The sequence below is a fragment of the Gracilinanus agilis genome, chromosome 3 (genome assembly GCF_016433145.1).
Source record: "Gracilinanus agilis isolate LMUSP501 chromosome 3, AgileGrace, whole genome shotgun sequence".
Lineage (NCBI taxonomy): Eukaryota > Metazoa > Chordata > Mammalia > Didelphimorphia > Didelphidae > Gracilinanus > Gracilinanus agilis.
In genome coordinates, this window is record NC_058132.1 from 148432701 (window position 1) to 148446971 (window position 14271).

Consider the following 14271-nt stretch of genomic DNA (forward strand, 5'->3'; position numbering starts at 1 on the left):
TGAGTGCTGATTAGCGCGCCCGCCCGCACGCTTTCTGGCTAAGGTCCCCCCAACTGCAGTCACGTTTCCCCGAGCGCTCACTTCCCACAGCCTATCCGAGGACTCCTTTCACCTCGCTTCTGGGGCGTCCTTGAGTGCGCTGGGACTGGAGAAGACGAGGAAGGAGCCAATGAGCGTGCGAGTTACATTCCTCTCTGTGCCCTTTAAGAGCCCCTACTCCGGAACCCTACGGGCAGTTCTCCACCTCCTCCTTCACCTTCCCTCGCGTTCCGCGCTGGCCTCTGGGTCTCTTAGAGCATCGGGCACCCTGCCGTGACCCCGCCGGCGCAAGAGATGACTTCCACTCAAGATGGGAGTGTTGCGATTTTTGGCAGGTAAACACTTTCGGCCGTGCCCAGCAGGGATTTGGCCAAGGAGCCCGGCTAGCTGCCATTTGCGACCTTGGGGAGAAGAGAAGTTGGAGGCTGTAGTTGTTTTTACCTGAGCACAGAGCCGCTCCCCTCCATCCATCCCACTCCTTCCCCGCCTCCTCCCGACCTCCTGCTGCGTTGCGGCTCTGGCAGCAGAGGCCGATTTTCCTGTTTTCAAATTACTTTTATTTTATTTAAAAAAAAAAATCCTTCCTTCAAAATGCAACCCGATCTGCAGCAGCTCCTTTGGAAGAAAGCTCGTAACCTGTTCTTGTTCTTGCTTTATAATTAAGTTAATCACTCAGCCTGTGGCCTCCCTGGGGGTATTGGTGGTGTTCAGTTTCGTATGCTTTCTCAAAAGCAAGGTAATGCATTTCAGTCACCTTTTGGAGACACTGGAGAGGAGCCTTGAAAATGGAGCAGCACCTGTAGGCGATTTTAATTTAGTCTCCTTTCCAGTCAACGAGCATTTATTAATCGTCCAGTATGTGCCAGGCACTTGGATATCCAGAGAAGCAAAATGACAGCTCCTGCTCTCAACGAGCTGCCAGTCTTATGGGAAGCACAACGTTCAAACAACTATGTACAAACAAGAAATTTGCCAGATTGAGTATAGATTTAGAGGGAAGGCAAGAAGATTAAGGAGAACTGGAAAAGGTTTCTTGCAGAAGAAACTCCCCAACCCATTATTCCCTCTAATTCTTTTTTTTTATTTTGGGATCAATGGAGGGAAACATTTCCGGAAGTGATAAAACTTGGAGTGGCAGTTACATTTTGCCATTGGATGACATTTTACCAATTTAAGATACGTTTTAAAATTATAACCCTTTTTGGGAGATAATAAACTCTGCCTTTTTAAAAATTAAAAAATAACCCACCCCTACCACTTCCCACTCCGAAGTGGCAAGAAACAACTGCTTTGGGCAGTTAATTTTACACAGTTGAAATGTTTGGCTTCTTGTCCCTGAAAAAACCAAATTAAAGAAACAGTTACAATGTTACATATATTTTTCTTATTATTTATTCAGATAGAATTGGTAAATTCTGTTGTTTCCTGTTGATTTTCTATCCAGGAAATGGTGAAGATTAACCTGACTTTGGCCTGTCTGTTCATGACTTTGGCCTGTTGTGTTGTGAAGGAGTAAAAAGTGACCTTATAGATAGAAAGGATGTCTGGTGGGGATGACTTCCATGCTCAGTGCCCTTTTGACATATTTGGTGGTTTGTTGTACAGCAACCACATTCCCTGAAATCATTTACCAAGTTTCTTTCTAATTTATCACAGAAAATGGACTAGAATTTAACTTTAAATTCCAAAGTGCTCCTAACTTAAATCCTAACCCTAAATATCTTAATTAGGATAAAAAAAATATTGTCCTGGTCTTATGTATTGAAATACCATGTCTTCTGTTTTTCAATCTCTCAGTTTCTGAAATGAAATGAAAACAAACAAAAAATAGAAAAAAAGAGAGATTAGGCAAGGGCAGCTTATTAAGAGATTCCTGTAAATCACACACTTGGATTTCAGGGGCCCCAACTATCCATTTTGATTGGAGAAGATCTGGTCATTGGCTTTCCCCATTTTCCATCAAATACCAGACTCCTGTTGAAAGGCAGTTATCAGAAATGTACTCTTTGTTTACAAAATCCTTTTATCTTTTTTTTTTCTAAAGGGCATTTTTCCATAAGAATTTCTCAAGGGGCAGCTAAGTGGCTCAGTGAAGAGAAAACCCAGCCCAGAGACAAGAGGTCCTGATTTCAAATCTGGCCTCAGATGCTTCCTAGCTGTCACTTAACTTGTCCAACCCTTTCCCACTCATCTACCTTAGAATACAGTATTGATTTGAAAATGGTAGGTAAGAATTTCTCAACTATTTTTTTGAATACTGTCAGGCCTAGTGACTTTAGAAAAATTCCCTCAGCGAGGGCTGTACATGGGATAGGAAAGGAGGGAAAGGATTAGTAGGAAAAGGGCAAGTGGGAAGTAAGCTACCTTTGGGAAAAAACCTAGGAAATGACCACTTTGAAGTAGGAATTTTAGACTGTGAGCTTCTTAAGAGCTAGGACTGTTTTTTGCACAATGCCCAGCACATAGTAAGCCCTTAATAAATGTTTGGGGGCAGCTAGATAGCACAGTGGATGGAGTGCCAGGCCTGGAGTCTGGAGGTCCTGGGTTCAAATTTGACCTCAGATACCTGTGTGACCCTGGGCATATCACTTGACTTCATTGCCTAGTCCTTAATGCTCTTCTGCCTTGGAACCAATAGACAGTATCAGTTCTAAGACAGAAGGCAAGGGTTTTTAAAAACAGGAATAAGACATAGCTACAGATCCTGCAAATCCATAAAGATGAAAAAAAGATGGGAATAGTCAGTGTTAGAAGGATGGTGGAAAGGGAAGCATGTGAAATGTTAGTGGAATTGTGAATTGGTCCAAATGGTTTTGGAAATGCAGTTTGAAATAATACTAAGAAAGTAACTAAAGTGTTCAAACCTTTTCATCTAAGGTTTCACTCCTGGGTAGGCATCTACTCAAAGAAAGCCAACAAGAAAAAAAAAAGGTCTTATATGCATCAAAATCTTTATAGCAGTATTTTTTAGGTAGGAAAGAACTGGAAACAAAGATACTGGGGAAGAGGGGGGAAGAAAGGGAGGTGGGGTAGGAAATGGCCAAACTAATTGTACATGAATTTAATGGAATAGGAAGAATTCAGAAAAGCATAGGAAGACATATCAATTAAGAATGAAGTAAGCAGAATCGGCAAAAAAATAACAGTGTCTACAATAATAACATTACAGCTGAATGTTGTGAAATTATAATAGCTATACTTGGGGCAAAAGAAGAGATATAAGAAGGTACCTCCCTCTTTGCAGAGATGGGAGTGACTATTTTTTGTTTTTTAATTTAAATTTTTTTTTATCAATCACACATAATAATAATTTCCACGTAAGTTTTCCAAAGTTATGTGATCCAAATTGTCTCTCTCCCTCCTTCTTTCCACCCCTCAGAATTAGCAAGCAATTTAATCTGAGTTTTATGTGTATTATCATGCAAAACATATTTCCATATTGTTCATTTTTATAAGTAAATAATCTTATAAAACCAAAATTCCACAACATGCCATTGTATTGTTGATAGTAGTTAAGTCTATAACATTTGATCATTCCACAATATTCTGTCTCTTTGTACAATGTACTCCTACTTCTGCTTCTTTCACTCTGCCTCAGTTCATGTAGGTCTTTCCAGCTCTTTCTGAAATCATGCTGTTCATCATTCCTTACAGTACAGTAGTATTCCATTACTACCATATACCACAATTTGTTCAGCCATTCTCCAATTGATGGACATCCCTTTAGTTTCCAATTCTTTGCCACCACAAAAAGAGCAGTTAGAAATATTTGTGTACAAACAAATCCTTTCCCATTTAAAAAATCTCTTTGCGATATAGACCTAGTAGTGATATTACTCTATCAAAAAATATGCATTGTTCTATAGCTGTTTGGACATAATTCCAAATTGCACTCCAGAATGGTTGGATCAGTTCACAACTCATGGAATTGGCTACCATGAGCAACATATGGAAAACCCTTTATAAATCTTACAATTCTTAGATGAATGCCAGCTATTATCATCATTATTATTATTTATATCTTCTCAGTAGATGAAGATCAAGTTTGCTCTTTTAGTTAACTTTAAGAGAGGATATAAGACACCAGGAAATGTTAAATACTTATTGACCTAGAATGACTTTATTCAAAGCTGAATGGCCCAGTGTATAGAGCATTGGACCTGAAATCAGGAAGACTTTCAGCCTCAGATACTTATTAGCTCTTATTGGCTGCTTCAGTTTCCTTAACTGTAAAATAGAGATACTAATAGCCCCCTCCTCTCACCATTGTGTGAGAATCCAATGAGATAATATTTGTAAAGTACTTAACACAGTGCCTGGCACATAGTAGGTGCTATAGAAATTCCAGCTATTATATAACTTTTGAGGTATTGATGATAAGTTAGAAAAATGAAACAGATATTCTTTTCATTTTGGAAAATGGAAATTATGGATTCAACCTTTTAGTAGTAGCTTATGTTTTTACTTTTGAAAGTTTTGGCTTTGTTGCAAACCACCATAAGGAATTATAAAGAATATAGCATGGCATTGTAGAAAGACTACTGGATAGGAGTCAGGAGATCTGAATTCAAGGTATGGTTCTTTCCCTAATGATAACCTTGTTATTAATAATGAGCTGGGTGACATTGGGCAAGCCACTTAACCTTTTTGGGCTTCAGTTTCCTCCTCAATAAAATGAGTAGCTTTTATAAGGTGACCTTAAACATCCATTTCCACTTTGATGGTTTCCAGTTTAATTAGTGTATCGTATATATCATATTGGTCAGCTTCATCCTTTTTCATTAGATATTTGATTTAAGATTGCTTATTCTGGTGTCAAAAATAAGTTAAATTAATAATTTAACGAGGCCAAAATGTAATCTAGTCTTCTTACTCCAGAATAAACTATAAGCTTCCAAGCACCTAGTCTGGTCTACAGCTCCTTTTATAGATTTATTTCTGTGGTTCTCTTTGCATTCTTTCTTCCAGCTCAATGGGCCAACTGTCTATTTCCTAAACTCAATATTCTGTCTCTTGTCCCTTTGCTTTTACATAGGCTGTACCCTCATTCCTAGAATGTACTCCCTCTTAGAATCTTTAAGTAGCATCAAGTTTAACCCAGGTGCCACCTCCTATGTAATACCTTTCCTCTTCTCTTCCCCCCCCACCACCTAAGTTGTTAGTACTATCTCCTTCCTGAAGTAATTTTATCTTTTCTGTTACCAGTACCCATTGTTTCTCCCTAATACAATGTATACTCCTTGAATTTAGACTGTTTCATTTTTGTCTTTGTATCTCTGTCACATAGAATAGAGTAAGGTCTTTATTAGTGTTTATTGTTGAACTGTGAAAGAAACCACTCACTCCCTTTTGAGGCAAGCTATTCTATTTTTGTTCTTGTTTCAGTGGTATCCTGACACTTTGTGACCTCATTTAGGGTTTTCTTGGCAAAGCTACTGGAGTGGTTTGCTATTTCCTTCTCCAGTTCATTTGATGGATGAGGAAACTGAGGCAACAGGATTAAGTGACTTGTCCAGCATCACACAGCTAGAAAGTGTTTGAGGCTGGTTCTGAACCCAGGTCTTCCTGACTCCAGGCCTGGCACTCTAACCATTGTACCACCTAACTGCCTGCTGTAATTGACAAGAAGTTTTTCCATATATGGAGCTGAAATTTGCCTCTCCTCAATTTATGTAGATTGTTTGGAGTCCTGGCCTTTGGGACCAAGATCTATCATACAATCTTCTGTTCTCTACTTCGGTCTTCTTATTTTCTTGCCCCGACGAATGTCATGTCCCTTGCAAATGATCAGTATTGGTTATCATCTTGCCAGGAATTTCACCTGTTATAAATCAGTAAACTTTTATCTGGTTTGTAAACCAGTCTCCTAAGAATATGCTTATGAAATCAATTTCCCAGAGCCTGATCACATAATTGTGGACAGCTGTTATTGCTTTAGTGAGCCCGAGGGATCAGACTCTGGACTTAGGGCAACCCCAGTACATGACCATCTGTCTCCTGAACATCTTTGGGCTAAATACTTGCCATCTCTAATTGCTGCTCAGTGTCCTGGTTGCTCTACCCTAGTAGACTGTAGCTGTAAAATTAAGCTATAGTATTGGAGCTTTTCTTATCAATCTACTTGTAACTACCCCATTTTATTTCATTATACATAATAATAGCTTCTGAGGGGGAAGTAGCACATTTATGACATTAACTTTTTCCAGGGTACTATTCAGCTGACTTACTCAGTTTGATTTTGAGTTTGGAAAGATTTTACATGTGTGAATAGCTATCTCCCAAGAAGTATGGTGCCCTGTGCCAGCCTGAAAAGTTCCCTACTTAGTTGAAGAATACTAATTCAACAAAATATTTAAGGAATATTTCCAGAAATCCCTAAGTCACCATAAACAGCAAATGTTATATGCTTTTTCATTTGCAGTGCCTACCCTCTTTTCCTTCCCTACTTCAATCAATAAATAAACCACTATTAAGCACTTACTATGTGTCCGGCATTCTGCAAAATATTGAAGATACAAAAGAGGCAAAAGACCATCCCTGCTTCCAGTTGCTGATAATCTAATAAGGCTCATACATCCAAATGATCCCTTGATCCATTTCAGCCTCTCTCCAGAACATTGTCCCAGAATTCATTCCTTCTTAGGCATTTTTATTTCCTCCCTCAGACCGTTTTTATCTGCTTATGAATATGTTATATTCAGGTCTCTTCAATGCCCCCCCCCCAAGTCTTTTCTTGATGGTTTTACCTCATTTTATTAGCACTTGCCTTGCTATTTCCCTTTTTTGACAAATTTTTACCATCATTTCATTACCTCAAACTCTGTCCTTTGCAATCTGGTTGCACCCCCATCACTCTACCACAACTACCATCTAAGACAATTACTAATTGCTAAATCTATTAACTTTTTTTCCCCCTTCAGTCCACATTATCCTTGATTTCTAGCAGGATATGACACTTTTATCACTATCTTCTTTTAGATACTTCTCTATTGCCTTCAAAGATGCCTCATTCTTCTGGTTTTCCTGCTTTCTTTCACCCAACCACAGCTTCTTTATCTTCTTTTCTGGTTCTTCTTCCTCTTCCCAATCCTCTTAGGTAGGTGTTCCCAAGGGTCTATATTTGGTCATCTTCTGTCTCCCTTGATCAGCCTACATCCAGACTCTTCCCTCTTCAACTCATCTCCCAGTAGCCAAATTAATATTCCTAAAAATGAAGGCATCTAGGTGGGTACAGTGTTGGACCTGGGATCAGGGAGACCTGAATTCAAATTCTACTTCAGATACTAGTTATATGACCGTGGGAAAATCTTACAACCTCTGTCTGCCTCAGTTTACTGAATTGTTAAATGGGGATAATAAAATCACCTACCTCAGGATTGTTGTGAGGATCAAATGAAATAAATTTATAAAGTGCTTTGTAAACCTTAAAGCATGCTAGTTATTATTGTTATTATTACAATATCACAAATCTGACCATGTCTCCAGATCAAGAACCATCAGTGACTCCCTACTCTGTACTTTTAGCAATCACTTAGTTATAGCCTCTTCATAAATGAAGGACACTGTTGGACATTTAAGTATACATTTAAAAACACAAAGCTCCAATTGCTTTGTATGAGTTATACCAATTGTGTCAGTATTCTATCAACTTTTGACTTTATACACAACCTTTCACAGGACCATTTGACCCTCTGCCTCAAAAACGGCCCTGACAGTGTTTACAAAGCTCTTTAAGTAAGCATTGAGTTGGCACACTAAATGGAAAGAAGAATAGACATTCCCAGGATGTAGCTCTGGCCCAATTTTCATTCTTTCCCTAGCACAGTTTAACAGTTCATCATAAACAGGGAAGTGCTTTTCTTCCCCCCCCCCCCCCCCCCGCTTTTGTATCCTGTTCTTTTTTTTTTTTTTGTATAATTGTGTTTGGACCCAAAGCTGACTCTCTCCCCAAAGCAGACTAGTCAGGGTCCCACAATTAGTGTTCTTCTCTTTTATCTCATGGATTGCATGGAGAGGTGGAAAGAGAGTGTTTTCAGAATGAGAAAGACCTGAATTGGAATTCTGCCTTTGACACATACAAATTCTCTGACTGGGCAAATGACTTACCTCTCAGTATTCCAGGTAACTCTCTAAGGCTATTACTGGCAAATAGTTGATATGCTTTGGTTGAGAGTTTCCTACAGTGATAAGATCATAATTCTGGACTAAAAAAAGAAAACTTTGTTGAAGTTATGAATAGGTATACAGGATATGTTAAAAAATCATGTAAGCCCCTTGAGGGACAGATGGTTTCAGTTTTTGATGTTGCACTTAAAAATCAGGCTCGTGGTTTCACTGGTATTCATCCATAAGAGGAATTTTCTCCCATATATATCTGTTTTGTAATTTATATTCTACTGTGTGGGGCACTGAGATTAATATTGTAATATTGTAATAAAATAATAATTTGTCCTGGGCTAAACAGTCCTGGACTTGGAAAGTCAGGGCCGGGCTATGAGGACATCTTTCTGTCTAATTTCCCTTTCCCTTTTTTGACTGGCACATAGTAGTAAGTAATAAATATTTGCTGAATGAATGATGATGTAAGGAATCAAGCATTTATTAAACATAATGGATAGTCCCTGAGCTCAAAGAGCTTCCATTTTAATGGGGGAAGACAACATACCACAGGGAACTGAGAGTGGGGAGGGAGGAGGAGATGAAGGTACTTGGTATAAGGGCATGATGGTGAAGTCCAGAAAGTCAGGAACAGGTCCAGGAGGGAAATGAAAACATCCTGAGCCCCTCCACAAAAGGGAAGATCTAAGAGAAATTCACCAGTGACTGACTGAATAGTTGTGACCAGTGTTGATTTAGCAATTTGGGAAGGGGTCCATTGTAGTTCAACTCTATAGTTTTGATTCCAACTTGGCCCCAAAAATGCAAACCCTCTAGTAACTGGAGTCTACCTAGAGTAGGTATGCCTTTAGGGAAGTCTCTTTATCAATGGCCTATGGCAATGATGGCAAATCTTTTAGAGATGGGGTGCCAGGCCCTGCCCCTACCCCACCCATCAGACTAAGTGCTATGACCCTCCCCCATTACCCTATATCGGGGAAGGAGAAAGAGCTCCCATTGGGCTGCTGGGTGGAGGGACAGGTAAAGTGAGGAATGTCCTTAGCAAGTGTAGAGAGGGGGAGGGGAGTGGCTTGAGCACTCTGCTCCCCTCTAGCTCTGCTTCCTGTGAGTTGTCCACCTTATCCCCTGTGTGCTCCCATTGGCTGCTGGGCAGAGGAATGGAGGATGTGAAAGAATGTTGTCAGGAAAGGTGCCCATAGAGAGTGCTCAGCATGCCATCTTTGGCACCTGTGCCACAGGTTTACCATCACTGGCTGATGGAAACAAAACCAAGGCAAAGTTTACCCAGTAGGTCCCAGCTACAGTAAACAAAGGAATTGATATTTGGCCTGGGGAAGTATGAAAGGAATTGGAAGGAAAAGAATCATTTATAAGGCAATGAAGAAGAAAAGACAAAGAACTATTATTAGGAAAAAAAATCAAAAGACTTTGAATTGGGAGACAGCTGGGTGGCTCAGTGGACTGAGAGCCAGACCTAGAGATATGAGTTCCTGGGTTCGATCTGGCCTCAGACACTTCCTAGCTATCTAGGTAAGTCTCTGGCTAAGTCACAACCTCCATTGCTTAGCCCTTGTTGCTCTTCTGACTTGGACATGGTATAGCTTCTAAGATAGAATGTAAGAGGTTTTTTTTTTTTTAAAGGTTATGAATTACTATTTCCTTTCTAGATTATTAGGGAAAATGCTCAGTTGCCCTCTAGTGGCAGTCCTTCCATGACCCAGATTTTAATGAATACTTCAGAACATAGAACTTTTGTTTTAACTCTGATCTGGAAAAGAACCACAGAAAACTAAATCTGAAAAAAAGTTTGGATTATATTCCCAAAGTAAGCTTGGAATATCCTTATAATATGAAGAAATTATATGGCTACCTTTTTTTCTGCCTGGAAAAGGATAAAAACTATCATTTGAAAATAATATTACTCAGATTTTGAATTTAAAAAAGCAATAACCAGCTTTCATCAACAGAGCAACCATTGCCCTCCTACCGGTACGTAAATGTCGACCTATTTTTACTGTGCTCAAATTTTCAACTAATTATTTAATTATTAATAATGTATTAGAATGCCTTTCTTGAGAGGGAAGAACCAGTTTAAGCTAAAAATGTAAAGAAAACTACAAAATAATAGACTCGATAGGTTTCTAATACCCATTTCCACTATCTATACCTGTCCACACACTGATTTAATACTCATTACTTCAATAATCTGTGATCTCAGTGATATAGGATCTGCCTTGACAGAGGGAATTTAAGAGGAGATTCAATCCCGCCTTCTGCAAGAAACCTTTCACTTCTTCCTACTCTCTCCCTCCAAGATCACTTTCCTTTTTGTCTTATATAGCATATATGTGCTTAGTTGTGTGAATCTTGTCTTCCTCATTAGAATGTGAATGCTTTGGGTACAAGGATTGTTTTTTGTCATTCTTTGTATCCCTAGCACTTAACATAGTGTTTGGTATATTGTAAGCTTTTTTTTTTTTTTTTAGTACATTTACTTTCTGTCTTAGTTAACAACTCAAACACAAGGGCTAGGAAAATGAGGTTTGCCCAGGGGTAGCCAGTACGGAAATGTCTGAAGTCGAATTTGAACCCAGGACCTCCCAATTCCAGGCCTGGTGCTCTATCCTCTGAGTCACCTACCTGCCCCATAGTAATCTCTTAATAAATGATTATTCACTTTTCCTTTGTGATTCTTGCCTATATTATCTCACTGATCCTTCACTAAGCATTTATCCAATATGCTACAAACTTTCCTTTAGGCATTTTTACATTCCATGGCTGCCAGTACAACATTGGGCTATTCATTTCTTATCATCTGCTAACTACATTTAGGCTGGCTCACTTCCTTTTCTAATAATACATTTGCTGTTGTCATTATATTTTTTAAACCTTTACCTTCTGTCTTGGAGCCAATATTGGCTTCAAGACAGAAGAGTGGTAAGGCCTAGACAATGGGAGTCTAGTGACTTGCCCAGGGTCACACAGCTGGGAAGTGTCTGAGGCCAGATTTGAACCTAGGACCTCCTGTCTCTAGGTCTGGCTCTCAATCCACTGAACTACCCAGCTGCCCCCATGCTGTTGTCATTACTGAAGGATTAATATGCAGAGTACTTGAAGGGGAAAGGAAGTCACTAAAAGTGTATAAAAGATCTTTGACTTAATTAACAACCCCACAAAAGCAGCTTAGTGAATGTCTACTAATGACCTATGAATTTAGTCTCTCTTTAGATACATATCCAGACTCTTATTAATGTGAATTATCAATGCATAAATCAAAGACATTTTTGATGATGTTAGCTTTTTCAAATAATATTTAGCAGTGCACTACATCTTTATCATTTGACAAAGTACTGAAAAGATGTAGAGATAGAAGACCTCACTGTCCTTATTGTTTATTCTTTATTTTATAGCATTTTATTTGTTAATATAGAATCCCCAAGAAATTAGATAAAATGATATAAGGTGTACATATTTCCATATTCGTCATGTTGTGAAAGAAGACCCATATTGCTTTCACTAGAGAAAAAAATTCATGGAGGAAATAATTTACATTATCTCTTATTTTTCCTTTCCACCAGTGGACTCATTGGCCGAAGCTGGGCCATGTTATTTGCCAGTGGAGGTTTCAAGGTGAAACTTTATGATATTGAGCAGCAGCAGATAACCAATGCTCTGGAGAACATCAGGTAAGCCAGCATATACTTTCCAGTGTGAAACTGAAGTTGCTATTATTTCTTTTTAAAGAGAGAAAGAGATCTCAGGAGTATAAACAAACCTGGTTTGTCTTGCCTGTTTGCAGCTTTGAGAATATTACACAATAGAAGGATGACCTCACTCAGTTCAACAAATATTTTTGGAGTGCTTACTTTGAGAAGCAGCATCACTATGGGAAAGAGTACTGGACCAAGGAGTGTATATCTCATTCTGCATCTTGACAGTTAACTCCTTCCCCCAACTTCCTCCAACTAATTCTATATTCTAGCCAAGCTGACCAAACTGGTCAAAGATAATGGCTGTATATGCTGAGCACAGTCATGAACAAATAGTGCCAGGATTTCTAAAGGTCAGAATTAGCTGAGGCATCAAGGAAAAGCTAAGGAGTGGGAAAGTTTTCAATTTTTTTTAAAAGCCATAATGGGTGTAGAAAAAGAAGAGCACCAGTGGCACAGAACCACTGCTTAAGGTGTATGAAATTTTATTAGCTGATTACAGAAGTTAGAGACATTCAATTTTTCTTTTGCTTCTGTTTTCTCTGCCAAGTAAAATGACTTTTGGGCTGTAAAGGAAAGAAAAAAAAAACATGGAAAACAGGAAGTTGATTCCTGATAAGAAAGGAGTTAGCACCTCTAGGCTTTTGAGTCATCTTAGATGAAGTACATATTAGAATATTCAAAGAATGGGAAGATATGATTTCTGAGCTATTGTCAGTGATTTTGGAAAAAGTATGGAATGGGAGATGGAAAGGTGAGGTCTGGACCTGATTTCATTAAGTGGGGAATTCCGTCCACCAAAAGAAGGGGATTTTTTGCAACTTAGTCTTGGAGAAATGCCAGGGACTCTTTTTTAAAAACAAACCCTTACTTTCTGTCTTAGAATCAATACTGAACTTACCCAGAGTCATACAGCCAGGAAATGTCTGTGGCCTGATTTGAACCTGTACCTTCCATCTCAAGGCCTGGAACTCTATTCACTGAGCCACCTAACTGCCCCTGTGAGTTTAAGTGACTTGAATGTATCAGAAGAAGGATCTGAATTTGTTTTTTCCGGACTCTAGGGCTGACCTATATAATATACTGCCTCTCACCATGGAATTGGAAAGTGGTAAATATCATGATTTTCAAAAGAAAGGAAGGAGAATGGATTATAGAAACTATAAGCCAGTCTGCTGGCAGAATTTTGAAAGACATAAAGAAAGGGATGGCTGATGAACTTTTGGGAAAACAAAACAACACAAAAGCTATGAGCCAAGATAGTTTCCTTAAGAACAAATCAACTATCCTTATTGAAAAGAATTTCTAAACTGGTAGGTCAGAGAATATCATTGTCATTGTTTACCCGGATTTTAGCCAAGCAGTTGAAAGTTTGTTCTTTTGTTTATTTAATTTTATTTAATTTTTAAAAAATTTTCCCATGGTTATATGATTCTTGTCTTCCTCCCCTTTTCCTTCCCCCCTCCCATGGTTGACAAGCAATTTCACTGGTTTATTCATGTATTATTGCTCAAAACCTATTTCCATATTATTTATTTTTGTATTAAAGCAGTGATGGGCAAACTATGGCCCCCTGAAATGTTCTATCCAGCCAGTGTGACATTATTCCTAATCTGATGAATACAATGAGTAGGTTATAATACAATGAAACTTCTAAAGAGCTGCCTTAGAAACAGACTGACAGATGAGCATTTCCTTTCCTTTGGCCCCCTCTTTAAAAAGTTTGCCCATCACTGTATTAAAGTAATCTGAAAGGAGGGCCTGGGGGCCCTATCTCGGGGAGGGGTGTGGGGCTAACGGCTGCCCTTGGCCCTGTGCCCCCCAACTGTTCCAGCTTCTCCGGAGAGACTGTGGGCCGAAGCCCGTGAGAAGCCGAACTTGCATCTGTTTTTCCCTTTACCAACCCCGCCCCCCTGAGACTGCAATCTTTCATCATGATATCTCTCCCCCCCAACCCCCCAGTAGCTGATGCACATTTCCATTGGTTTCTTCCTGTGTCATCAATCAAGACCTATTTCCATATTATTGATAATTGTTCTAGGGTGGTCATTTAGGTTCTCCATCCTAATCATGTCTGCATCAACCCATGTGCTCAAGCAGTTGTTTTTCTTCTGTGTTTCCACTCTTGTAGTTCTTCCTCTGAATGTGGGTAGCGTTCTTTTCCATAAATCCCTCAGAATTATCCTGGGTCATTACATTGCTGCTAGTATAGATGTCCATTACATTCTATTTTACCACAGTGTATCAATCTCTGTGTACAATATTCTCCTGGATCTCCTCCTTTCACTCTGCATCAATTCCTGGAGGTCTCTCCAGTTCACATGGAATTCCTTCAGTTCATTATTCCTTTGAGCACAATAGTATTTCATCAGCAACAGATACCACAATTTTTTTAGCCATTCCC

At 39.1% G+C, this 14271-nt stretch overlaps 1 protein-coding gene across 1 annotated transcript in view; it reads left to right on the forward strand.

The window, feature by feature from the left end:
- Nucleotides 1-206: 206 nt before the first annotated feature.
- The window catches only part of CRYL1 (crystallin lambda 1), a 190553-nt gene continuing 176488 nt past the window's right edge, over nt 207-14271 (forward strand). The window contains exons 1-2 of the mRNA XM_044668308.1: nt 207-374; nt 11736-11843. Coding sequence (XP_044524243.1) covers nt 334-374; nt 11736-11843 — 149 coding nt within the window. The 5' untranslated portion in view covers nt 207-333. The remainder of the gene's footprint in view (nt 375-11735; nt 11844-14271) is intronic.